Consider the following 26,304-nt stretch of genomic DNA (forward strand, 5'->3'; position numbering starts at 1 on the left):
GCTGGCCTGTCTGCTGCTCTCCGTAACCTCTCGCTATGCATTAGTGCTCCTGTGAGGCGCTTTGGTTTGATGCCAGGCCCGCAGTTCAGCTAGCTGGGAGCCGTTTGCTCTGAAACCCAGCCATGCACAGCAGGGTTGGGCTTACCGCAGAGTGGGAAGCAGCTGGGTTTCACTCAGACCTCTTTGGGGCCCATGAGTCTTGGCCCAAAGGGAGGGGAGGATGTTTTTCTCTCTCGGGTAAGGCACAAAGCTCCCCGGCAGAGCTTGCCTGGCCTGCGCTGAGCTGGAGAACTGCCTCGTGCAGCAGTGGGCACAGCAGGGCCAGTTTCAGGTGTGGCTCTGCTGGAGTGCCGGGCGTTTGGGTGCTCGGCACCACGGGGCCCAGAGGGGGATCGTTAGCCGGGCTCCTCACGTCTACGCACCAAACAGTTCATTGCCCAAGAACCCCGTCTCTGCCACGCCACCTCCAGGAAGGGACCTTGAAGCAGGTGTTAACCGCCTCCTGGTCCGACTGGTCACTGGAACCCAAATCCCGGCCCTGCCCCTGAGTTCAGAGGCGTTTGGATTGGATCCAGGCCTGGCCCGAGGGCAAGGGGGTTGCCTGGGGCCCTGTGTCTTCCAGGACCTGTGCTCCAATTGATCTCAGCATCCACCGGCCCCCAGCTGGGCTCAGCTGGGCCGGCTCTGATCCAACCCCTGCCCAACAGAAGATTCCAGCGGCTCTCGGCCCAGCCAAGACTCTGTGTGTGGCTGCGCTCAGCCCGGCCCCTCCCTTCAGTCTGCTCAAAAGGCTGCTCCAGTGAAGGTCCTAGATGTATATGTAATCACTGGGCTGCCCCCACCGGGGTGCTTCCAGGGTCAGGCTGCGCCTGCCTCAGTTTCCCCAGAGTGTCGGCCACTATTCTCTCCCTTGCGGCAAGGGCGGTGGTCTGCAGATCCTCTGAGGTAAAACCAAACCCCACAGTGAAACCCAGTCACAATGCACCGTCCTTCAGTCCCACCGTCCTTCAGTCCCACGTAGGGATCTCTCTCCCCCTCAGTCACAGTGCACCGTCCTTCAGTCCCACGTAGAGATCTCTCTCCCCCCAGTCACAGTGCACCGTCCTTCAGTCCCACGAAGGGATCTCTCTCCCCCCAGTCACAAGGCACCGTCCTTCAGTCCCACGAAGGGATCTCTCTCCCCCCAGTCACAAGGCACCGTCCTTCAGTCCCACCGTCCTTCAGTCCCACGTAGGGATCTCTCTCCCCCCAGTCACAAGGCACCGTCCTTCAGTCCCACCGTCCTTCAGTCCCATGTAGGGATCTCTCTCCCCCCAGTCACAGTGCACCGTCCTTCAGTCCCACGAAGGGATCTCTCTCCCCCCAGTCACAGTGCACCGTCCTTCAGTCCCACGTAGAGATCTCTCTCCCCCCAGTCACAGTGCACCGTCCTTCAGTCCCACGAAGGGATCTCTCTCCCCCCAGTCACAAGGCACCGTCCTTCAGTCCCACCGTCCTTCAGTCCCACGTAGGGATCTCTCTCCCCCCAGTCACAAGGCACCGTCCTTCAGTCCCACCGTCCTTCAGTCCCATGTAGGGATCTCTCTCCCCCCAGTCACAGTGCACCGTCCTTCAGTCCCACGAAGGGATCTCTCTCCCCCCAGTCACAGTGCACCGTCCTTCAGTCCCACGTAGAGATCTCTCTCCCCCCAGTCACAGTGCACCGTCCTTCAGTCCCACGAAGGGATCTCTCTCCCCCGAGTCACAGTGCACCGTCCTTCAGTCCCATGTAGGGATCTCTCTCCCCCCAGTCACAGTGCACCGTCCTTCAGTCCCACGAAGGGATCTCTCTCCCCCCAGTCACAGTGCACCGTCCTTCAGTCCCATGTAGGGATCTCTCTCCCCCCAGTCACAGTGCACCGTCCTTCAGTCCCACGTAGGGATCTCTCTCCCCTCAGTCACAGTGCACCGTCCTTCAGTCCCACGTAGAGATCTCTCTCCCCCCAGTCACAATGCACCGTCCTTCAGTCGCACGTAGGGATCTCTCTCCCCCCAGTCACAGTGCACCGTCCTTCAGTCCCACGAAGGGATCTCTCTCCCCCCAGTCACAGTGCACCGTCCTTCAGTCCCATGTAGGGATCTCTCTCCCCCCAGTCACAGTGCACCGTCCTTCAGTCCCACGTAGGGATCTCTCTCCCCTCAGTCACAATGCACCGTCCTTCAGTCCCACGTAGGGATCTCTCTCCCCTCAGTCACAGTGCACCGTCCTTCAGTCCCACGTAGAGATCTCTCTCCCCCCAGTCACAGTGCACCGTCCTTCAGTCCCACGTAGAGATCTCTCTCCCCCCAGTCACAATGCACCGTCCTTCAGTCCCACGTAGGGATCTCTCTCCCCTCAGTCACAGTGCACCGTCCTTCAGTCCCATGTAGGGATCTCTCTCCCCCCAGTCACAGTGCACCGTCCTTCAGTCCCACGTAGGGATCTCTCTCCCCTCAGTCACAATGCACCGTCCTTCAGTCCCACGTAGGGATCTCTCTCCCCTCAGTCACAGTGCACCGTCCTTCAGTCCCACGTAGAGATCTCTCTCCCCCCAGTCACAATGCACCGTCCTTCAGTCCCACGTAGGGATCTCTCTCCCCCCAGTCACAGTGCACCGTCCTTCAGTCCCACGAAGGGATCTCTCTCCCCCCAGTCACAGTGCACCGTCCTTCAGTCCCATGTAGGGATCTCTCTCCCCCGAGTCACAGTGCACCATCCTTCAGTCCCACGTAGAGATCTCTCTTCCCAGGCTGACCTCCTTTCCCTATCTGTAACCACTCAGTCCCACTTCCCTTGCCGTGTCCCAGGGCCCCACTCTCCAGCCTCTCCTGAGCTCCCAGACCTGCTGCTCTCACAGGGGCTTTCCCCTGTCAGGGGCCCCCATCCCCCAGGCTTTCACCTGTGTGCCCCTCCCCACCTGGCGCAACCCCCCTCCCTGCAGACCCAGCCCCTGTTCCTGGGCCCAGCACACATGGGCCCCTTCTCAGGCCCCTCCCCAGCAGCTTTCTCACAGCTTGGCAGGTTCTCCAGCCCTAGCCAGTTCCCTCAGAGCTCACCAACTTTCCCTGGGCCTCTGCACCCGTCTGCACCAAGGAACTCTCCTCTGTCCTGCCTGCCTCACCCCCTCAGGCCCAACCCTTCCCTGAAGCTGGCCTGGGAGGCAGGTGCTAGTCACAGGTGCATGGGACCCAACTGTCTCTTCCGGGTCCCCATCACACTGGGACCCAGCTTCTGGGCAGGGCCCGAGCCTCAGCCAGTAGCAGGCGTGGAACGGCTGCAGCTCGGAGAAAGGATCAGGTTGGCTTTGGGCGCTGAGGTGGGCCAGGCGGAGAAGAGTCATACTGGAGAATCGCAGCCTCTTGAACTGCAGTGGGGCACGTTTGTGTCGCTCCTTCCCTGCCCCGCCAGAACCAAACACAGCCTGCGCCTCCCACCCCCAAGAAACAGCACCGGCCCAGCCCCGGTAGGGCTGAAAGCTGTGAGCGCTGAGTGCACAATTCGAGGAACTGCCCTCCCAGCTCCACCCAGCTCCTGCCTTGTGCACGGTCTGCTGCGGGGTGCTGGCAATAGCAGGACTCAGCCTGCAAACGATCCCCCGCCGCCCTCCCTGCACCGAGCCACGTCCCACACTCACCCGAGAACTCGGGGGCTGCCGCCAGCGCCGCAGAGAAGCAAAGGAAGGCCAGTACTGCCCCCAGCCCCGAGGCCTGAGCACCCAGAGTTCGGGGAGGCCCAGGCATGGTGGAGTTGTCCCCGTTTCCCTGCTGCCTGCGTGCCAGAGCCGCCCGGACTCCGGGCTGGGTGGGTGATCATCTTTTGTTGCTGCTGGTGCTAGAGCTCAGTGGCGCCTATTGTCCAGGAACAATGGGTTAGTTCTTCGCATTGCCAGAATTACTAGGAACACGCTGTGTGTGTGTGTGTGTGTGTGTGTGTGTGTGTGTGTGGCTGGGGGTGCACGCTCACACACGCGTGTGCCTCTCACTTTTATGTGACAAAATCGCTCACTAATTAACCAGGGACGTCTCCTTCACAGAGCTGGGCTCTCCTTGCCCTCCCCTTCTTAAAAAGCGGGACCGTGGTACAAGAAAGGCCAGAGGGATTCTGCAGCCAGACCCGGTGGGGAAGTGTGCCTGGGAGCAGGGGGCACCGGGTTCTCACTGCCAGAGAAGCAAGTGACACAAACACTGTCCCACCAGCAGTCAGGGGCCATGCGTGCCAGGCCTCTCGCTCACCCCTCTAGTTTCTCAGCAGGATGAAAAGCCAGTTCCCTGTTTACGCCAGGAACAAAGATATTAACCATATAACAGCTGCATCTCTGCCAGGGTCGGCTGAGGCTGCACCCTCCGAGCTCTCCACAGCAGTCCATGACCAGCGTGCTGGGAAAAGGCCTCATGCTGCGCTGCTTGCAGCCTGGGTGCAGGCCTGTCCCTCCGGCTGTGCCGAAGCCGGCTGGAGAGCTGGGCTCAAGACAGACAGGGTATGGGGGGCCCAGGCTATCAGGGAAGCAGGCTCAGGGGTGTCAGCAGATCAGGTGACAGGCCCAAGGGCGTCATGGCCCTTCACTGTCCTTACACCACTGATTTTGGGAACAGGGCTCATTTTCAGCAATCTCTGGGCTCTCCCCTCCTGGCCGGAAGCTGGGCTGTGCCCCGGAGGGGCGGGGAGCTAAGCCCCACCGGCCTCAGCAAACTTGCACTCCCATGGCACTGAGGCTCTCCAAGCACGGCAGAGACGTCTTTTGCTTTTTGCTCCTGCCTTGCAGACAGGGAGCCCGAGGCAGGGGGTGCGGCTGGGACGAGCCCAGGATGGGACGTGGTGTTGGGGTGCGCGAACCCACCAACCAGCTGGTGCACCAGGCACTGCAGCAGCCGCCACCGGAGCTGCGACCCGTCAGCGTTCGCCGCTGCGGCCTGCTGAGGCTTGTGTGCTCCAGAGACGCCCACGCTGGGTCAGACGGGGGAGCTGGGCAGGCTGGACGGCCGGTGCAGTGCGGGCAGCCAGACCAGGGGAGTGGCCACACAGGCAGCCTGGGGCACGATCTCCCCCCGGCAGGAGCACAAAGTGCAGCGTAGCCAGGGGAGCTGCAGCCAGGCCCTGCTCTGCCCTGCCCGGGGCAACCCTGCTGGAACCTGGGCCACTGCAGCTGTGCTGCCATTTGTGCCCACGCTCGCTCAGGGACAACGAGCCTGAGCGTTTGTACCCGAGGAGCGGCCGCACCAGCCTAGGCTCCCGGGCTAGACCTGACCTGGCCCAGCTGGCCACAATGGCCTCGGCATCTCCTCTGCCATTTGTGCCCACGCTCGCTCAGGGACAACGAGCCTGAGCGTTTGTACCCGAGGAGCGGCCGCACCAGCCTAGGCTCCCGGGCTAGACCTGACCTGCTGGAACCTGGGCCACTGCAGCTGTGCTGCCATTTGTGCCCACGCTCGCTCAGGGACAACGAGCCTGAGCGTTTGTACCCGGGGAGCGGCCGCACCAGCCTAGGCTCCCGGGCTAGACCTGACCTGGCCCAGCTGGCCACAATGGCCTCGGCATCTCCACGTATGTACCTGTCTCACAGAGCTGGCAGGGACCCCCGGAGGTCATCGGGTCCTGTCCCCGGCCCTCACAGCCGGGCCGAGCACCAGCCCTGACAGTTTTTGGTTTTTTAACCTACCCTGCCCCGGACCCTGGACAACCCCCTCCAGGGCTGAGCTCCCAATCCTGGGTTTACCAGGCCAGTGCCCTAATCTCTGAGCGACCCAGGTCTCTCCAGGAACCCTCAGCTAGTGCCCCCCCAAAAAATGTCCCCTACAGCCGTCCTTACTGAACAGCATCACTGCAAACAACTCTCACGGGAACCAGCTCGACTCCACAGCTGAGGGGTGTGCCACTGGCCCACACATGCACCCAGAGCTGATCTGATCTGTGCTGTGCATTGCCCTGATATTACAAGAGCAAAGGGTGCCAGGCTCTCCCGCTGGAGGCTTATCCTCCGGCCCCCACTGGAGCTCAGCCCGCAGAAGGGCTGTAGCAATAACCGAGGTTTTGGCTCCTGGCCACATGGAAAAGTCACTCAAGCTTCGCGCTGCAGTTTGCAGGGTTTGGAGCTGTTTGTAAAGTCAGTGGGAACAAGACTTTGAAGCAAACAGCTCAGTGTAAGGCCCAGGTGGAGAAGTGCCGGCTTCCGCCCAAGCTCTTTTTTAAAAAACAAACAATTTGGTGCATGCGACCTGAATTCCAGTAGGGTCTGGGCAGCCTGACTCCACGCTCTTCCCTGAGAAGAGTTCCCTCCCAGGCACTTCCCCTCGCTGTGAGGGAGAGGCCTCGCGTGTTTGGCCTGGCAGAGCTGGGGCTGCTTTGAGGGCGAGGGGTAGCAGACAGCTGGAAGTGACACATCACAGCCCTTTCCTGCGAGTTAGTCATGTTTGCTAATGAAACGGCTTTATCTCTAGAGCTCGGTACTCGTGTGGAGTCTGCCTGAGAGTCTCCCTGCTGCTTCTGCAGCCGGCGAGTTATTCCCACGGGCCGCTGGGGTCTCGGGGCCAAAACAGGGGCCTGCCTCGCCCTCTGGGTTTTCATGTGAAGAACTGATCTAGTGAGGGACTGTCCGTGGGCCAAACCAGGCTCCGTGTCCCAGCGGCAAAGCCGCGTGTGGAGGGCAGACAGTACAGTTCTCCAACTTCTCTTGAGCTCCTGGGTGTGTGGCCTGACCTGCCCCAAGCCTCCCATGGCCTACCTTCCGCTGAGCAACCTGTGCCAGGGCCGGGGACACCCGGAGCCAGGCAGCTCCCCACCGCCCCGAACACACACACGCAGCAGTGATGGATCTGTGCGACTCTCCAAAGCACTGGGAGAACAGCCCATGGAAGGCAAACTCCATCAGCCAACAGGTGAGCCAAAGCCATGGGATTGGATCAGGACTGGAAATGACACTCCTGCCAACATGGCGGCTGCTCAGATTCGGGGTTCTCGCTCAGCCCACAAGGTGGTCAGAGACCCGGGGTGGGGAGGGGCTCGGCTGTTGGTTGCTGCTTAAGGCAGATGTTGTGGGTCTGAGCGTCATGCTGTGTGGAGGCCTCCTTCGTCTGTGAGTCTGCCCCTCTCCAGCAGCACAGGCCTTCCCACAGTGACTCTCGTGGGACGGGGAAGGACGTGCTTTGGGGTCTGGACTTTTCACCTCCTGGACAGGATAGCGAGGTAAGTTCTGTCTCCAAGCGACGCAGCACCAGACACTTCCAGCTCGTTTCCTGTGATAAAGGCTCTCAGGGGCGGGAGGTTTTTCCAGTAACAGAAGGGTGAGGGCCTTTTCTGGGACAGGAGCCCACAGCTCAGAGAGAGCCCAGGGCAGCATCTGCTTTGCTTGATAGCTGGCAGGCTGCACTCCTACCCCCGATAGCCTGGGGCGCTGAGTCACAACTGGGAGGCCCCTGTAGAAATGCGCCCGCCCCGCCAGCAGGCCCCGAACACACCCCACCACGCCTCGAGGGGAAGGAAAAGCCCCGTGACAGAACTGCCTGTTGGTGAGTGAAGCGGCAACCGGGCCTGGAGTATCTCTGCTGGTCGCCACCTGCTTCCCCTCCGAGGTTCAAGAGCAGCTCGCTGCAGCAGAACGTGGCTAGAGAGGATGGCCAGCCAGCGGCACAGCCCTCGGAAGGAGCCCGAGATTGAGCTATTCGTGAAGGTGAGTTTTGGAGGCGTGTGAGCTTCTGACTGCGCCGTGCTGGAGTCACCGCAGGCAGGAAGGACAACCACCCACTAAACTCACCTGTTCCTGACGCTGGAGTTCCCAGCGGGGTTTGGTTTTGTTTGGTTTGGTTCTGTTCTTTGCAAGTGCTTTCTGGTTTCTGAGTCAGGAGCACTGTCCCCTTTGCAATGGCCAGTGGTACACATGGGCAGACAAGTAACATGACCTGGGACTCCGTGTGTGCCCAGCGGCTGGAAAGAGCATGTGCCAAGCATGCCCAGCCTGGGCAGAATTCCCAGGTTCTGTTCTGCAGGGCTCTAGGCGGTCTCTTGGGTAGTGCCAAAGGAGCTGGCCAGCTAGGAAGTTATCAGGGGCTCAAATCCTGTTGAGGTGATGTGCTATTAAATGTTCTTATGCTGACAGCGATTGTCGAAACAGAAGTGTAAATATGGCATGTGCCTTACAGACGCTGCTAAGACATGACCCTGTCCAGAGGGGATATCAGAGGCAAACAGAAACATGGACATTCAGCTTTAGCGTCTCTCCAACCTGAGGTTCTCTGAGCTGCTCCATCTCTCTTTCACTCTGTGTGTGTTGATTATGCAGCTGGACGCTGTCTTGCTGTAGGAATATCTCCCCTCAGTTAAGTGCCGTAGGGACTGTTTTCTTTGGCATATTTCAACTCCCCTCTTCAAAACAGTCTTAGCAAAAGCGCAAAGTGCAATCAATAAATCCGAGATCCTGAATTTCCAGTGAATGTCGGCAAGAGGGAGATAGCCCCCAACAGCGTCTGTAACATTAAATTCCCAGGCCCTGGCACGATGCTTGTCTGATCACCATCACAGTAATAGACCAACAGGGGATCTTGGCCAGGGATTTTGCCAGTGAATTTGTCACTTCTGTGGTTCCCTGTTGTCTCACTGTTGTCTAGTTCAGTGTTTCTTAAACTGTTCCCTGGACCTCTGGTGTCCTGTGAACAACTCGCAGGGCTGCTGTGAGCAGCGGGACAATACCCGGATGGGCTCTATTTTCTGTTGTTAAAACCAGGTGCAACGTTGCTAGGACACCTGACTGAATGAAATGACTTCATTTTGGTTTAGCTGCGTATGTTGCTGTTTGTTTTTTGGTTTCCTTTTTTGTTTTGTTTTGTTTTGTTTTGTTTTGTTTTGTTTTGTTGAGCTGATAAAAATATTTTTGAAGCAAACTTCCAGAGGTGTTCTGCGTAAAAGTATTCCTGCTTGGTGTTCTGTCGGCTCAAGAAGTTTAAGAAAGATGGTCTAGTTAGTTCCTCCCTGTCTTTGGGAGAGGCAGGAAAATGATACACAGGATGGTTTCAAAACTGCATGAGAATCAAGGGGGTTTTTAGTAGAGAAGGGAAACAGAAAACCAACGGTTAGTCAGTACTTCCCCTAAAAGGTACTTAATTTAGCAGTTGAAAACCCCCTCAGAACAAGTCGCGTGGTAGTAAACTAACAGCCCCCAGCCGTAACAGTCGCTGTGTTTTAACCAGCTGCACCCACCACACTAGGGTCAAGGGGGTTTGTCTCTGGACTGGAGTTATAACTTGAGTCAACTTTGCAGTGAAGACAAGACAAAGATTTTCTCCATTTTAAAAAGGGGAAGAGAGGCACAAAGACATGGAGGGACATATTTTATTTGCCTTGGTTTCCAGGGGGTTTGCGCCTGAATACCCTTAAAAAATCTGATGAGAAAGTGACTTGCCCAAGATCACACAGGGAGTCCGTGTCAGAGCTGGGGATGGACCAGCCACTGCCTTAACTGTTAAACTAAGAGCCAAAGCCTCAGCCCTGTGGTCAGTGCAGCAGCCCCTGAAGATGGTTGCACTAACTCACTTTATACAAGCGATGGATCTGCCTTTCAACAATCTGTGCCTGGCTCGTCTGGTTTCTACCATCATCTTTCAGTTCCTGTTCTGCACCATCTCATACTGCCAGCGTCGGCTCACTGGTTAAAGAACAGAGAAATAGGGGTCCTTCTGTGCCCTCGCTCCGGCGCGCTGCTCTTGTCAGCTTCTCCCCCTTCACGCCCCCTTGATCTACACCGTTGGCCTTCTCTCTTCAGGTCTTCCTGTGTCTCTTGGGCTCCCTCTGCCTCGGCAGGGGCCACGCCCTGGCTGTCACTAGCTCCCAAGCCTACATGCCCTGGCTGCCCCATTGCAATGGCTGGGAGAGCATCCTTAGCTCAGGGCTGTCCTGTAAGGGGCCCTAGCCCTTCCCCTGGGTGACTGCCACAGGGAGAGAAGTCCTCCGCGGCATGTGTAACAAGCTGGGGCAGCACAGCGATCAGCGGGAGCGTCTGTTCCTGGTGATATCCTCCCGGTGCATCTGAGTGTTAGTCCAGGGAGCTCCCATCTGGGGCAGCCACCGGACCTCAGCCCGAACACTCGTTCTGTCTAGGGCATCGGCGATGGCATTGATAACACATGCTCATGGGCCTTTCCGTGCCACTTGCATTGGAGCCGGGAAGTGGGGGACAGCCATTCACTCCTTGCAGAACGGTGCCCATAACTCAGCAGGCAATGCCTCCCAGCTCTTTGCGGCCTAGCTTGCCTCTGAATCAAGCACCGAGAAGCTCCGCTGCCCATGGGCAGTGGCTGGAGGGTAGCCAGTGGCCAGCTTGGGGTTATGGGGTTGGCTTTTTTCAGGTCTCCGTGGCAGCAAAGGTCTCCGAGCTTTTCAGCCCTTTTCAGGGCTGCTCCTCGTTTGCAAAGACAGGGATCTGACACTAACTCCATTACTGCCTTTTTATAAAGCGGGAATCAGCTGTTGCGAGCAGCCCCAGTTATTTTCTTACACGGCCATGAGAGGAGGAGATGAGAGGAGGCAGAGACGTGTCTGAGGCCTGGTAGAGCGACAACACCGTTTTCCAGACGATACTAATTTGTTCTCATTGACTCAGTTCACTCGCTCGCCCGCCTGGGTTCGGTGTTCGTCTGCGAGCGGCTCCGTCTGTCTCAGCTCCGTGTTGTGATCGCCTCTCATTCCGTGAGCGGCCCTTGTTTCAGCACCGAGCGGGCCAGGGCCCTGCACAGGCCTAGAGACGGGGGTAAAATGAAGCCCAGGTGTGTGACCCGTGCTGAGGCCTTATGGCTTATTCCTTCCCCAGGTGGGGTTGATTACACTCCCTGCTGATCGGAAATGGTAAGAGAAATTACTCCCGGGAGAATCATCACTTGCCTGGTTCTTCTCAGCGTGGTCACAGGAAGGGGCGCACCTGGGCGCTGGCCTTTTGGCTAGTTGAGCCACAGGCTCCCTGCGGTTCGATTTCCGACGGCTCAGGGTGGACTCGCCAAAGGTGCCATTGGAGCCTAAAGCTGCAGACAGAGCCCCAGCGCTGGCTGTGTGCCTTACGCCCACTGAAGAACCCCAGGGGAGGTGCGTGCCTAACTCACAGGGCGTTATTAAAACACCTCTTCAGCACCTGTCTGCAGCTTTAGGCACCTGAGTGCCCTTCAAGTGTGGCCCTTGACTTTCCCTGGGTTGGAGACTGCCCCAGAGGCTACGGGTCTCCCCACGCTGCAGCAGCCGGCTCCCTGGGCCAGCTGACTTGACTTCTGGGGCTCGGGCTGCAGGGCTGTCTCACTGCAGTGCAGCCACTGGGGCTGGCCAGTTCTGTGTGCGTTAGGGACCTAGTGACCTTTCCAAATCCGCCCTAACGTGCTTCTGAAAAGGTGGCCTGGAGAGCCCCTGCAGCCGGCAGACCCGGCCATGCTGGTGCCGACGCAGGAGCGTCTGGAAGCGTGAAACCCCTGGCTGGTGTTGTTCCAGTCACCACTCGGAGCAGCTCTTGATGTGTCATGAACATCCCGCCTCTCCCGTTCTGACCTGGCCTGGGTTCAGTGCAGAGCCTTGGAAAGGCACACGAGACTCCTGGCAGGGGCATGGCAGGGTGCCCATCCACCCCGCTGTCCCCGGGACAGCCCCGTATTTCAGCTGTTGCACAGGTGTCCAAATGAGCAAATTCTCCCGTATTTTGCACGGCTCTTGTGCCTTGGTGACTCAGTGTTCCACAACTGCAGCCTGCACTTCCAGAGAGCGCCTCCATGGGCAGCTGCCCTCCTCCCTGGCGCCCTGCGTCTCGGGGCCACAGCTCCTGCTGCAGGGGAGCTTCTCTGCAGCCCCCACTGCCCGGGAGCTCTGCCATGGGGCGGCTGCCTTGTTCCCCGGCGTCTCAGATCTAGGGAAGGCAGCTCCTGCTGCCAGGGATACCCTCCAAGAGGCGAATGCCTCGTTCCCCACCATCCCTGCCTGGGGCGGGGGGCAGCTCCTGTTGGGTGGAAGCACCTCCGTGGGGTGGCTGCCACATTCTCTGCCCCCCGCCCACTGGGAGGCTGCAAAGCCCCTGTTCTCAGCACCCACTGCCAGAGGGTAGTGGAGCCCCCATGCTCTACTCTCCCCATCCCCAGTGCCGCACCATGGGGCAGCAGCCCCCATCACCGAGAAGCCCTGGCATGGGACAGCAGCCCCCCACCCCCAGAGGCCGTTGTCCTGTATTTGCCATAGGGGCACCGTGGTCACCCCGGGGCCTGGGTCGGCATGTTGATTGATTTGCACTGACCCAGAAGGGGGCTGTAACCTGTGCCCAACAGGCAGTCCTGGGACCCTCCCAGGAGCTCTGCAATACTTCTCACTGGGGCGCACCGCCTGCAGGCGGACGTTCGGTTTTGCAAGAGGGGTTCTTTGTCTGGGTCATGGAAAATCTGAGGCTGTGGGAATTCACGCCTGGCCCCTTTAAATCTGCAAGAGAGCAGTGAAAAGAAAATAAACGACTGCTTTCCGGGAACACATGGATGTGTTTCCCCCACGCCCGCCTTGGGAGGGAGCCCTAGCTCCTGCCAGCAAGTGACCGCCTTTCCTGCCGGCTCCACTCTCAAATCCACCCTCCTGTTGTGCCTGCCTCCCCCACCAGTGAGTGTCCCCCCACGTCCTGTCTCAGGAGCCCATGGAGACGAGCTTCCCGCCATGACGGCTGCTGCATTGCCCCTGTTCCCCCAGCCCGGCTCCCACCCCAGGAACACGAGAAGCCGCAGCGCTGCTTCCGACAGAGTCGCTGTGCTGGCTGGTCCCCCAACCCGCCGCCCCACGAGGGCCCAGCCCAGCCGCGCTGGCGGCTGTGGCTAGATTGAGTTCAGTCGCTCAGGGCTTTGCAGCCACACTCCCATGGGGTGGCCACCAGTCTGGCAGGACGTCAGCCTGCCCCAGCCCAGCCTGGAGTCCTGCGTTTTGCAGAGCCCCCGTGACGTGTGCTAGGCTGCCCGGGGGCCAGGCTGGGCGCTTGCTCTGCTGTGGCGAGCCCTGGGGGGAGCAGAGCACACGGACCTCAAACCTCCGCCCCTGCCGTGGCACCTCTGGCTTCACGCCCAAGCCAGGCTGGAGGCAGGGCCGTCCGTAGGGCTTCTGGAGCCCTCCACAGCCCAAGCACCTGCACCTGCACCCCCATTCCTCACCAGGGAGTGGGGCAGCAACCCTTGGGGGGTCCCCGGGCGTAAGGCTGCATGCAGTGGCCTGGGACAGCCCTGGGTGTAAATCGGCATGTGAGGGGCTGGGGCAGACGTGGGTGTTAGAGTGCGAGGGAATGGGACAGCCCTGGGTGTAAATCGGCATGTGAGGGGCTGGGGCAGACGTGGGTGTTAGAGTGTGAGGGAATGGGACAGCCCTGGGTGTGAGATGGAGAAGGAGGGGCTGGGCCAGACGTGGGTGTTAGAGTGTGAGGGAATGGGACAGCCCTGGGTGTAAATCGGCATGTGAGGGGCTGGGCCAGACGTGGGTGTTAGAGTGTGAGGGAATGGGACAGCCCTGGGTGTAAATCGGCATGTGAGGGGCTGGGGCAGACGTGGGTGTTAGAGTGTGAGGGAATGGGACAGCCCTGGGTGTAAATCGGCATGTGAGGGGCTGGGCCAGACGTGGGTGTTAGAGTGTGAGGGAATGGGACAGCCCTGGGTGTAAATCGGCATGTGAGGGGCTGGGCCAGACGTGGGTGTTAGAGTGTGAGGGAATGGGACAGCCCTGGGTGTAAATCGGCATGTGAGGGGCTGGGCCAGACGTGGGTGTTAGAGTGTGAGGGAATGGGACAGCCCTGGGTGTAAATCGGCATGTGAGGGGCTGGGCCAGACGTGGGTGTTAGAGTGTGAGGGAATGGGACAGCCCTGGGTGTAAATGGGCCCCACGCTCACCCTGCCTGTGTTGTCTCTCAGCTCCGGACGGGAGCCCCAACCTCTTACCACCCGCAGACTTCGGGGTGGAGGGTCCCCAAATGCAGACAGGGCCTAGCTCTGAATTCCAGGCTTGGGCGTGTCCCCGTGTAAGGGGCTGGACCAGGGCCCTGAGCCCGAACGTGGCCTGAAAAGACCTAACCCCCGGTGCTAACTCCGCAGCCCGGGCCCCGAGCGAGATGGGCCAGAACGGTGCCTGTACCGGGGTCTATGGGAACCTGTGAGTGCCTCCGCCCACTGCTGCATTGACTCGCCTGCAGGCCCCCTTTACTGTAGCCACCTCGGACCTTCACTGGGACACACCTGCGTGCTGCGACCCAGCCTCAGCGACTGCAGCTCCCAGGATGCTGTTGGGAAAAATGGGGACCCGCTCTCTCTCCCAGGGCTGCTCAGAGCAGAGCAGAGCAGAGCCAGGTTGCTGCACTGGGGCTGTGCCCAGGCCGGGAGCTGCTGTGGCTCAGGTGGAGCAGGGAGCTGTGCTGGTGGGGCTGCTGAAGGGGAGAGGCGTGCCGAGCTGGAGCCGACTGAGAGGGGCCTGTGCCGGCGGTGCAGGGCGTAACTGTGGTCCTTGTTTGGCAGCATGCTGGCAAAGCCAGGCCGCAGCAGAGACTGGCTCTGAGTCGCAAGGGAGGCAGGGTGGCCGCCCAGGGCCCAGAGATGCAGCTGGAAGCCTGGGCTCAGTCGATTCCCAGCACCCGTCTGGGAACTCGCAGTGCTGTCTCCACACCAGCTGGCGTGCTCCAGGCAGGACAATGCGAGTGCCGGGGGCTTTTTTTTTCAACATACAGCGCTATGCCTACCTCATAGAGCTTCTGGGGCCACGGAGCCCAGCCCCTGGCCCTCCCAGCAGGACCCAGCACCATCCCCGACAGAGCTTTTTTTCCTTTTAAATCTATTTGCCCCACATCTCTCAATGGCCCCCTCAAGGGCTGAGCTCACAACTCTGGCTTTAGCAGGCCAATGCGCACCCCACTGAGCAGCCTGGAGCTTGGCATGGGGTGGGGAGCAGGGAAGATGGGAGTGTAAATGGCAGCTACTTACGTTTCATTTATTGCTGTATGCTTTCCTGTTAATTGATTTTACTTAATTGCACGCTGCGGATTTAATGGAGGAGTGAAACTTCATCTTAGTCTTTTAACCCTGTCTCTTTAAAGTGCGAAGTAAAGGTGTGCTAACTCTAATGTGAGTAAATTATTCCTAATGGTTAACTGGGAGTTCGATTCATGCCACAGATGATTATGAAGATGGGTTTAGTCTGGTAGGTTTCCAACACACCACTGAGAATGTGCAAGGCCAGGCAGGTGGAGGCACTGCTAATTTTAAATTCCTGTAGAAGTTAGGGACCGCGGCAGAGGGGTTGCAGGAGACATCCCGCTTATCCAGCCTCACCCCCGGGATGCTCAGGCTCCTGTGAGATTTAGAAGACCAGGCGTCCTGGCACACAGGTGAGGGTTGCCTGCTCTGAGTGACCCGGGGAGGAGGGGAGAGGGGCGGATTACACTCCCTTTGCAAAAGTAAATGGAGAGAAAGGGACCTTTGAGGACAGGGCCTAACTCCCCTTGACTGCTGGGGCAGTTAGGTGCCTGAATGCCTCAGAGGAGCTGAGAGAAAAGGTGTGACTGACCCTCACTAAAAGGCACCGAGAGCAGCAGGAGAATCACTGTTCGGCTGCCCCTGCCTGGGCAGCAGCCCCCTGCCCACCGCCAGCTGCCGAGGCCCCACGACAGGACTCGTGGGCTGCACGGTGAGCAGCACGGCTCCTCTTCCGCAGGCTGGCCTGGACGGCGAGAACATTGGGAACTGCCCCTTCTGCCAGCGGCTCTTCATGGTTCTGTGGCTCAAAGGAGTCAAGTTCAACGTGACCACGGTGGACATGACGAGGTAAGGGACCAGAGGCAGGGCTTGGCCCTGAGCCAGCCGGGGCACGTGGCAGGCTGGTGCGCCAGCAGCACCCTGCAGCCCCATTGCTCCTCGTGGTACACGTCAGGTGTCTCCCTTGCTCGGGCCTGCGTTACCCTTGCCCCGGCGTGGTGCGAGATGGTGCTCCTGGTGCTGGCAGGAGGGGCTGTCCCTGCTAGCAGCCTGGCTGTGACCACATTCTTGCCTGGCTTGTGCGCCGTATGCCCCCTGCCGCTGGAACTGCATGGGGGCAGGAGAGCCAGCTGGGAATCTGGGCCCATAGGCAACAGCTCAGGCCACGGCATCTCAGGCAGGTGGGATCACGGTGGGCAACGAAAGCGTGCCTGGGAGAGCCACCCAAGGGCTCCTGCAGCAGCGAGAGCCGAGAGCCGGTGCCAAGGAGCCCTCTCGGCACACTGAGGTGGGTGCACTAACCCCCAGGCGGTGTCCCAATGGCTGATGAAGTCATGAGGAGCTGTGAACTCAGGGTAGAATTTGGCCCTTTATCAAGGGAGGTCCATCCATGGCCCTGGCTTTCCACCTTGGAGGCCAGGAGTCCGTCTCCTCACTGTGCCTCCTCCCCGTCGCAGTCAGTGTACGTCACCTTTCGCTGCCTTCCTCATGAGAACACACTGGGTCAGACCAAAGGTCCGTCCAGCCCAGTATCCTGTCTGCCAACAGCGGCCAATGGCAGGTGCCCCAGAGGGAGTGAACAGAATCTCCTGCCATCCACCCCAAGCTTCCAACCAAGAGAGGTGAGGTACCGTCCCTTACCCAGCCTGGCTAACAGCCATTAATGGACCCAACAGCCATGAGTTTATCTCGCTCTTTTTTAACCCTGTTATAGTCCTAGTCTTCACAGCCTCCTCTGGCGAGGAGTTCCAGGGGTTAACTCTGCGCTGTGTGAGGAAAAACTTTCTTTTATTAATTTTAAAGCTGCTGCCCATTCATTTCATGTGGTGTCCTCTAGGTCTGGTATTATGGCCACCAGAAAATAACTTTTCCTTGTTCACTTCCCCGCAGCACTCATACGTGTATGTACCTCTGTCATATCCCCCTGAGGCTCCTCTTTCCTAAGATGAAAAGTTCTAGTCGCTTTAATCACTTGTCACATGGGACCCATTCCAAACCCCTAGTCATGTTCGTTGCCCTCTTTTCAACCTTTTCTAATGCCAGGCTATCTTTTTTGGGATGAGACCAAGGATTCAAGGTGTGGGCCTACCATGGTTTTATATAAGGGCAATCAGATATTCTCCACCTTATTCTCTCCCCCTTTTTTAAGGATTCCTGACATCCTCTTTGCATTTTGACTGCTGCTGCACACTGCGTGGGTGTTTTCAGAGAACTGTCCACGATGACACCAAGATCTCTTGCCCAGTGAGCTGCAGTTAAATTAGCCCCAGCATTGTGTATGTGTAGTTGGGGTTGTTTTTTCCAGTGTGCATTACTTCACGTTTATCCACATTAAATTTCCTTTGCTAGTTTGTTGTTCAATCACTCAGTTCTGTGAGATCCTTTTGAAGTTCTTCACAGTCTGCTTTGGCCTTAACTACCTGCAGCAGTTTAGTGTCGTCTGCCAACTTTGCCACCTCGCAATTTGCCTCAGGTGGCCTTTAAGGCCAGGTTGGACACTCACCTTCCTGGGCTGGTCTGGGTTTACGTGGCCCTGTCTCAGTGCTGGGAGCTGGACAAGGTGACCTCTCATGGTCCCATCCTATCCTACATTCCGTGTTCTTCCTGGTGGCTGCACTGCGGGGGCCATGGGGCTGTGACACTGCACCTGCAGTGACTGAGGCCTTCACCCCGGCAGGGAGTCCCTCTTTTCTATGAACAAAAATTTCTTCCAGGAAACCTGAAGAGCTGAAATCTCTGGCACCAGGGACCAACCCTCCCTTCTTATTGTTCAACAAGGAGCTGAAAACAGACTTCATGAAGATTGAGGAGTTCCTGGAGCAGACACTGGCGCCTCCTAGGTATTTACTATCAGCCGTTATTCATCAGCTGTGCTGTCGTCCAGGCAGCTGTGCACGGCGGCCAGCTCCGAGCAGTGGGCAAAGCTTGGCTGGCCTGGGTGCACACACTGAGCCGTCATTCAGCCAGGGCCGGCAGCTTGCTGGTTTGCAGGGCAGAGGCTGGAGGGAGACACAGACAGGGAGGGGGAGCCCATGGCTGTGCACAGAAGGTGGGAGCCCATGTTCTCAGTCCCTTGCTCTGGCGATAGAGCGGCTCGCCGTGCGGGCAGGGCTGAGGCTGTAACACAGCTGTGAGTCCCTGGGAAGAAGCAGAGCTGGACGTTTGCCCAGTGTGAGGCGGTTGATTTAAGATTGTACCCCCGCTCCCCCGCCAATAACTAAGCAGCAAGGAAACGGTTTGGCCTGTGAGATAACAGAATGGGAGGAAATTCCCTGTGTGATCTCCGGGGGCAGGCGAGGTGGGAGGGGGTGGCTGGGCGAGCTGCACACGGGGTCGGGGGGCTGTGGTGAGCCATGCGGGTGGGTCTGTGCAGAGGCCCCAGCAGCAGGTGCTGTTACGTTTGCAGGGGGAAGGAGCTGAACCGTTCTGCCTGTCTGCGAGAGGTGGCTGGGGCGTGTGGGAGCCAAGGCAAACACTCTGGCTGGGGGCAGGTGTGCAGCCAGGGGCCAGCCAGCGGTTCTGATGTGCTCACTCTTGGCTCTCTCTGCCTGCGCACTGCGGTGGTAAACAGGAGACACCTTCCCGGGCTGGAGCAGTTCACTGCTGGGGCATTGGGCCAGATCCTGAGCAGGCCCAGAGCTGTGTGCTCTGCTGCACGCCCTGGCCAGTTACCAGACCTGGCTCTAACCCCTCCTGGTCAAACCGTCCTGGCATGGGCGTGGAGCTGGGGCGCGCAGCACGGCTCTAGAGAGCAGGGAGCAGCCACCCAGCCTGGGTTCCCCCCTCCAGCGCCGGTGCCCGGGGCTGCTGACTAGCCAGGCTCTGGGGCAGCCTAGCGAGAGGTCACGGCCCAGCCTGCTGGTGTGGGTGCTTTGGGAGCTCCTGCTAGAGGGACCCGAGGCACCTGCTGGGCACTAGGGCCTGATCCGCACACACTCTCAGCACATTGGGCGCATGTCGGGCAGGGGCGGGGGCCTCTGCGACTCGCTCCAGTGGCGAGGGACGAGCCCCTTGGAAAGTGGCCAGATGCCTCCAGCAGCGCAGCCCCGGGACGCAGCAGCACTCCAGGCTGGCGCCATTCACGGGCTCCACCCGGGCTCAGCTAAGAGCCTCCACTTGGCTGGGGCAGCAGGGAGACGCAGGAGGCTCAGCTCAGCACAAGTGCACTGGGCTGTCCTGCCTGCCGCCTCCCGGCGAGAGCGCTCAGCCCGACAGCGCACGGACTAGCTCCTGCGTCTTCCTCCATGGCCTGAGTGATAACTCGGACAGGCGCCTGCCCTTGGCCCGAGAGAACCCCCCAGCCGCCCGCTGGGGCTCGCCTGTCTGTCCTTCCCGCCCCACCTGGGTAACCTCAGCCAGCCGCTGCTGGGTGTGCCGGCTGCCAGCAGCTCTCCCTCGTCTCGTTAGTGGCCGACCAGCCACCTGGGCGTTAGTGCCTTGCTGGCGGGCCAGATGAGGCTGTCTTCCTTGGACAGCCAGACTGACGGGAACCAGCAGGGCCTGCTCCAATGGTCAGTCCAGTCACCGACCAGCACCCGGCCATGAGTGTTACTGGGGGCCCCCCTTCGGCCCCTCACTCATGCCGCACCCCCGGCCTTGGGGAAGGGAGGGAGCTGCTCACCTGTGCCACCACAGCCAGAGTGCACTGGGTCAGTGCTAGCTTGGGTCTGTCCACACGAGCTGCAGCCCCCCTCTGACTGCAGAGCCCCCTTAGGGCCAGAGCAGGGCCTGGGACACCCCTAGAACAAAAGGCATTTCCCCACCAGCGCTGTGGGTGGTTCCCTCTCCCCCCATCCCCCAGCATGCCGGTCTGTGGCCCACGCCGGCCGAGCCAGCAAAGCTGGGTGTCCCCCGCTGGCCCCTGGGCAGGGCACGAGACCAGGGTGATTCCAGCAGGGCGTGACGCTTTCGAAGCCAGGACCTCAGTGCCCGTAGGCTGGCGGCAGAGTGCAGGCGCCTGCGTGACCCTGTGTGATTGTCTGTTCGAGGTACCCGCACCTGAGCCCCAAATACAAGGAGTCCTTCGACGTGGGCAGCGACGTCTTCGCCAAGTTCTCCGCCTACATCAAGAACCCTCACAAGGAAGCGAATGAGAGTAAGGAGCCCTGAGCCGGGCGGGGGGGGTCTGTTCGTTGCGCAAAGCCCGCATTTCCCCAGGACGCTCACATCGCTGGCTCCCCGTAGGACAACCGCTCGCTCAGCCAGGAGTGCGTTACACAGGGTGTCTCGGCGGCTCAGGCCGGGGAGGTGGGGCTGTCGGCGCGCTGGGAGGTGCAGAGCCTTTGAGGAGGGAGGTGGCTGAGCTCTAAGGGGCTGCATGTTGGAGCTTCCTGCTCTTTGGGGGGGGGCCTCCTTTGCCTGGGGGGCCCCGCTGGCTCCCTCCCTCCCCCGGCCCACGTGACACACAGAAGGACAAAGGTCTTGGCCTGCTCCCGGCAGCATTTGAGGGTCCCCAGCCGTCGCTTGTTCTGTCAGTGCCAAGCAGTAGCACAGCACCAGGGCATTGGCCATGGAAGGAGCAGCCCGGCAGTGCTGACTGCTCACTGCCGTGCCCTGTGCACGCCCCGATCCATCGTGGCACAGCCTGGGGGGGCAGCGGGGCTCCCACGGGGTCCCCAGGGGAAACCCCTCTGTGCGTCCAGCACCGCTCACTGGGACTTGTCTGTGCAGGTGGAGTATTCCAGCAGGGCAGGGGCTGGCTGTGCCCACACCTGGGGGTCGGCTCCTTGTGGGGGGCCCTGACCAGGGTGCGGGTGTAGCTCTGCTGCAATCGGTGGGGCTGCGCTAAGCCTGGCCGGTGTGACAGCTGGCGCCTCACGAGTCCCTGCTCACTAACCCGACGGCTTCTCCTTGGTGCAGGTTTGGAGAAGGCGCTGCTGCGGGAGTTCCAGCGCCTGGATCTCTACCTGAACACCCCGCTGCCCGAGGAGATCGACCAAGACAGCACGGAGGAAGTCCTGGTCTCCACCAGGAAGTTCCTGGATGGGAACAGGCTGACATTAGCCGATTGCAACCTGCTGCCCAAGCTGCACATCATCAAAGTAAATCCACCCGCTAGCTCCAGAGGCCCCCGTCCCATGTCACAGGGCAGGCCAGCACACGGCCTGCAGGAGTTTCTGCCCAGGGAGGGAAAAGTCCTTGGGCTGTTAGCAGGGCGTGTGCTCCTAAGTCACTGAGGCCTCCCAGCTCATTGAGACAGTGCCTGAGTACCTCCGAGGAGCTGGGGCTTAGGTGCATCTGAGAATCACCTCCCAAATCTGCACACACTCCCAGCTGGGGCCGTGCCAGCGCCCATTCCCCCCACCTGTCCTTTGGGCTGCGCAGAGCTGAGGCACTGTCTAGTTCCAGCTCAGAATCCCAGCTGGCTGCACTCGTCCCATGGGGCTAGCCCCTGCCGGGCTCTCGCTTCGGGGCACCTCGCCAAGCAGTGGACTAGCGTGGGCACGAAAGATCTGAGCTGGGCTGGTCGCTGGGCGGGCGAATTCCCTCCCATTGGGAGTGAAGGGCGTTCCCTGGCTGGAGGGCTTGGACTCTAACCAGGAAAAGCCTTTGCGCCCCTGGTTGAGAGCCAGGAAGGACAGACAGCTCCCTTGGGTCTGCAGCCCTCCCCTGAGCACACAGCCCCACTGCCCGAGCACAGCCTGGCCAGCTCAGCCAGTGCACACTGTGGGCGCCATTTCTGGAGCAGGGCTGCACACCCCCTTGCATCAGTCCCTGCCTCTTACTGCCCTTTGGAGCTGAGGCCAGCAGCCAGAACACAGGGCCCAATGGCTGGGGGCGGGGGGACCCACTCTGCAGGGCTTGGAGCTGGGGCCAGCAGCTGAGTGGGACCCAGGGCCTGCAGCCAAGACCTGTAGGGACAGCAGCTGAGCAGGGCTTGGGGCTGGAAACAGACACACCGGGGGGACAGTGGGATGAATGTCTGGAACCCTGCGCAGCAGGGGCAGCACCCCCGCCCCCACCTTCCCAGTGTGCAGAGAGAGGGTTGTGGCAGGAGCAGAGCAGAGGGTGCAGTGGTGCAGCCCTGCTGTGCTGGGCAGAGGAGCCGCCGGAGCGACAATCTGAGCTGACAGGTCTATGGCTCTTCTACTGCTGAACCCTTGTACTCAGAGTGGGGCACAGGTCATCTGCAAGGCTTCTCCTTTTCACTCTGTCTGGGGACAAAACTTCTAGCTGGCTCCAGGCGTACCCAGTTGTTGTCCTTCAGTCTCAGGAGACCTTCTCCACGTTGTCTGAGATCTTCCTCTTTTGCGTTTTCCTTGCGGGTTCCATTTGAGAGCTTTGACGGATGGTGCTGGATGATGTTTTCTGAGAGTGTGGCCTGGCCAGCCCCACTTCCTTCTCTTGATTTGAACAGCAAGTGGGTCTTGTCCAGCTCTGTTCCGAAGATGCTCCTTTGTGACCAAGTCTTGCCATTGGATGTGAAGGATGTACCTCAGGCGTCTCTTTATGAATGTCTGGAGCTTGTGATTTGAAGACTTTTTAGCACGCCAGGTCTCGCAGCGATTGAAGAGCACACTCCTCACATTTGTGTTGAAGATCTGCAGTTTCGCCTCCACTGATATTATCTGTGAACTCCATATGGGACGGAGAGTCTTGAATGCAGCTGTTGCTTTCCCTGTCCTGCCACTCATACCCTTATCTGTTCCTCCATCTCTGCCCATGATACTCCCCAAGTAGGTGAACTCTTCCACATCTTCCAGGTCATCCCTTCCCAGTGCGATGGTGGTATTGTTGGACTGGTTGAGCCTCATTGTCTTGGTCTGTCCCTGCTTAATGCTCAGTCCAGCCTTTGAGGCAGATCTGTCTCATGTTGTGACATTTTCTTTCATGTTGGTGTGACAGGAAGACGACGCCATCAGCAAAATTAATGTCCTCTAGCTGTTTGGAAAATGTCCACTGAATGCCCTGTTGCCGGCCGTTTGTTGTCCTGTTCATAATCCAGTCCGTTGTCATCCAGAACAGGGAAAGGCACCCTCGTCGCAGTCCCGACAGTGTGCTGAAGGATTCTGGCAAGACACCATTGTGAACGACTTGGCATGTCAAGGAAGCAAGTTAATTAGTTTGGATGGAAGGCCGTGGGCTTGCAGCAGTTTCCATTGAGCCCTCTCCTGCAAAGCTGGCTGTGCTGTGCCTCTGAATGGGGCATCGAGTCAGAAGGGGCTGGTGGGATTTTTGGGAGCTCAGTGACGTCCCTGTTCCACTCACTCCTGGAGTTTGAGCCCCGCTCTTCGGCAGACGGCTTTCCCCAGCCACTGGGGGCAGCCTGGTCGCGCCAGAGCTGAGTCACACTCGGGTGGAAAAGGAGCCCTGCTCGGGCCGAGATGCTGCAATACACCCCAGATTACAAACACCTCAGGATCGGAGGCTGTTGGTTGTCTGGGATCGTATGAACGCGGACCAGGAGGTGCTGCTGGTCTCTCCAAGTGCGCGGTCGAAAAGTGACAAAACAGCGCTTTGAACTTTGCTGTGCTGGAGTAAAACGGAGCTTTCACCTGTCCTCGTTTAATGGAGCCAAGCACAGGAACTGTTTCCTTGCCTGGCCAAACAGTGTTACACTGGCCCTTTGTTTTGAATAGGTTGCATTTCACACAGCACTGTATTGGGAGGGGTGCGGGGTTGGGCTCTGCTGCTGCCTGACTGCATACTGCCAGCTCCAAGTCAGAGGATGGATGGATGGCTCAGGTCGTAACTCCCAGGTTCTACTGTAGTGCAGTAGCACCAGATGCCCCATCTGATACTGAGGCTCCATTGGGCTGGGTGCTGCCCAGGTGGGATTATTGTTCCCATTTTACAGGTGTGAACTGAAGCACAGGGAGATTAGGTGACACCCAGGGAGCCAATGATGGAGCTAGGAAGTGAGTCCTGGGTTTCTGTCTGCCAGGTCAGTGCCTTAAGCACAAAGCCCATGAGCCCCCCTAGGTCAGTAGGGCTCGATCGTATCCTGATACCCAAGGTAATAATCACCTGGCGTCTCTCACCTCTTTCCCCTTCTAGGTTGCTGCCAAGAAATACCGGGACTTCGAGATCCCAGCAGAAATGACGGGTGTCTGGCGCTATCTCCACAATGCCTACTCCCGCGAGGAGTTCAATCACACGTGCCCCGCCAACGAGGAGATTGAGCGCACCTATGCCAGCGTTGCCAAGAAGATGACCTAGGAGGGCAGCCGAAAGAGCTGGTGCTTTAAGCCCTGCTTTCTATCAGACACGTGGTCATGAAATGCGGCCGCCTTCTGCATGGCCATGCCAGTAGCATCACCCAGTCCTCTCACCTGCAAACACTTGGGGCTCCGTGACCCGGAGGACTCTTTCTGATGGAATTAGTAACAGCCGTTCAGAAAAGAGCCCCATGCTTCCGGCTGCTGCAGCTCCCTGACTCCTGTGAAGGCTGCCTGCCTGCCTGCCTGCCTGCCCCCAGCTTCCCAGCTATCTGCACTGCATGCATAGAAATGGCACCTCCAGCTGCGTCGGCAGCAGCTGCGCCGTTCCCAAGAGGCCAGGATTCTCGGCCGTGTCACAGGCTGACTGACGCGTGTTGTACAACGCCGTGCAGAGCCGGTGTCCTTGCAGCAGCACCGTGTGGGGCTGGAGGAAAGGGGCCCAAAGGCAGCCTTAGCTCTCTGCAGGGTGGGTTTTAATCGATGCAGCGGTTTAGGCCAGAAGACTCCAGCAGCTCATCTAGACGGATGTGGCCTGGACAAGTGGTGGATGCTCCAGCCCTTAATGGCTTCAGATGCCTCCCCGGACAATACACCTCGGCCAAGCACTGGGCTTGAAGGCGGGGCGGTGGGTGCCTCCCCAGCCCTGATTTCTAAGTAGCTTTGGGGACGCTCCATGAGCTTGCTTTGGGCAGAGGGGGCTGGGGTACGCATAGGGTGGAACCGGGGGTGGGGGGCTGCTGTAAGTTAGGAACGAGGCGCCCTGGTGGAGCCGCTTTGCACAGCCAGTTCTCCCCTCCCATTGGACTGGTGCTGCTGCGGCCTCCTGCCACCATCTGTACCGGGAGTCTAGCGCCCCCGCCCCTCCCACCTTGCCGAAGCCAGCGGTCTCACGGCAAAGGCCTGCGTGGAGCCCGCTGAGCCTCACAGCTCTGGCCTGCACACGGAGGCAGTGACAGCCCCGCGCACCTCCCCTACTTGGCCTGTTGCGCCAGAGGCCTCGTGCGCGCAGCTCTGCTTTTCGTCTCGTCCTTGGTTTCATTCCAGTGATAATCAGCTTTATTCCCATACACTATGCACACCCCGCAAAGGAGCCACTGAGAGGGCGCTCGAGGGACGAGGTGTCTGGCTGTGCTGGAAATGCCAAGCAGTGGATAGTAGTTGCATTTCTCAAATAAAGCAAATATGCCCGTTTTCTGTGCTGCCCCCCCGCACCACGTGTAGAGACCCGAGGGCTGTGCCCAGCACCTGCAATGCAGCCCACGCGGGGGCAACGCATGGCCTCTGTGCCGCATCCCCGGGGGCTGCAGAGCTGTGTCACAAGCACAGGAATTCCACGGATGCCCTCTGAGCGCACAGTGCAGGAGAAGCCGGGGAGCCCTTGGCACGGTTGATGGGTGTAAAGCAAGCGATGTGGTGGCCTGTTTCTTAGCTTTTTGATAGCGATTGCACAAGCTAGCCCGGCTGCAGCCACACTACCAGATAAATTCAAATGTATTAATACTGATGCTGTAACGCTGGATTTTTCGAAGTTTGAATTTGCACAGCCTCACCTCCCCACGTGCCCCTCCCAAAGTCGACACTGCTGCCACACTCAGTTGGCAAACATCGACTGTGCAACAGTGCACTGTGGGAACCTTTCCTCAGTTCCCTCCCCCCCCCACCCCCCGTAGCATTCTGGATGTGCTCGCTGGCCTTTGACATTGTCTTCCCACATCGCATTTTCCTCGTTCCCCTCCCATGCTGAGCAAACGCCTATCTTTCCTGACGGGAGGAAGGAGAAGTAGGGCATCCACAGGGAGAGCAAAAAAGTTAACAGAAATGTCTTCTGCAACTGAATTCTCAACTGGCCACCCACTGACTGTCCCCCCTCCTGGGATTGCATCCGATCCCTGACAATAACACAGGGACAGACTGTATGCTCAGCTGGCCCTCCACCCCCTCCTCCCTGCATGCAGGGGTGCAAAGTTAGAAGAAAGAGGATAGAAAAGGCCAGGAAAAAAGATCTTTGTCTTCCCTCATCCCTACAAAGCCAGTGCCAACACCGGGGATGGCAGTGAAATCGCACACACTTAACTTACAATGGAAACAGGAATCTCAAGTACCCTCCCCTCTGTGTCTTTGGGGGGGGGTCAAAGCATGAAGACAGATTGGACATGTTAGGAAAAAGAGTTTATAACAGAAATAGCAAAGCAGC

The 26,304-nt window shown here is 59.2% G+C and overlaps 2 protein-coding genes across 3 annotated transcripts in view; one reads left to right on the forward strand and one right to left on the reverse strand.

The window, feature by feature from the left end:
- Nucleotides 1-3,766, reverse strand: part of LOC142020219 (protein eva-1 homolog C-like) — a 31,020-nt gene extending 27,254 nt beyond the window's left edge. For both annotated transcript variants that reach the window (XM_075007893.1, XM_075007892.1), the window contains exon 1: nt 3,654-3,766. In XM_075007893.1, the coding sequence (XP_074863994.1) occupies nt 3,654-3,759 (106 nt within the window). In that variant the 5' untranslated portion in view covers nt 3,760-3,766. The remainder of the gene's footprint in view (nt 1-3,653) is intronic.
- A 3,601-nt stretch (nt 3,767-7,367) lies between these two features.
- CLIC2 (chloride intracellular channel 2) lies at nt 7,368-25,519 on the forward strand. The gene is made up of 6 exons (XM_075007840.1): nt 7,368-7,682; nt 15,689-15,798; nt 17,664-17,789; nt 19,938-20,044; nt 20,809-20,990; nt 23,947-25,519. The coding sequence occupies exons 1-6, from the start codon at nt 7,626-7,628 to the stop codon at nt 24,106-24,108; spliced, it is 744 nt and encodes a 247-aa protein (XP_074863941.1). The 5' UTR covers nt 7,368-7,625; the 3' UTR covers nt 24,109-25,519.
- The last annotated feature ends 785 nt before the right edge of the window (nt 25,520-26,304 follow it).

Source organism: Carettochelys insculpta, chromosome 13, assembly GCF_033958435.1.
Source record: "Carettochelys insculpta isolate YL-2023 chromosome 13, ASM3395843v1, whole genome shotgun sequence".
NCBI lineage: Eukaryota > Metazoa > Chordata > Testudines > Carettochelyidae > Carettochelys > Carettochelys insculpta.

Bases quoted from the DNA above. Each gene is read 5' to 3' on its own strand.
- CLIC2 (XM_075007840.1), top strand. From the start codon at position 7,626: ATGGCCAGCCAGCGGCACAGCCCTCGGAAGGAGCCCGAGATTGAGCTA. The intron at 7,683-15,688 runs GTGAGTTTTGGA...CCTCTTCCGCAG, and splicing joins AGATTGAGCTATTCGTGAAG to GCTGGCCTGGACGGCGAGAA. The intron at 15,799-17,663 runs GTAAGGGACCAG...AATTTCTTCCAG, and splicing joins ACCACGGTGGACATGACGAG to GAAACCTGAAGAGCTGAAAT.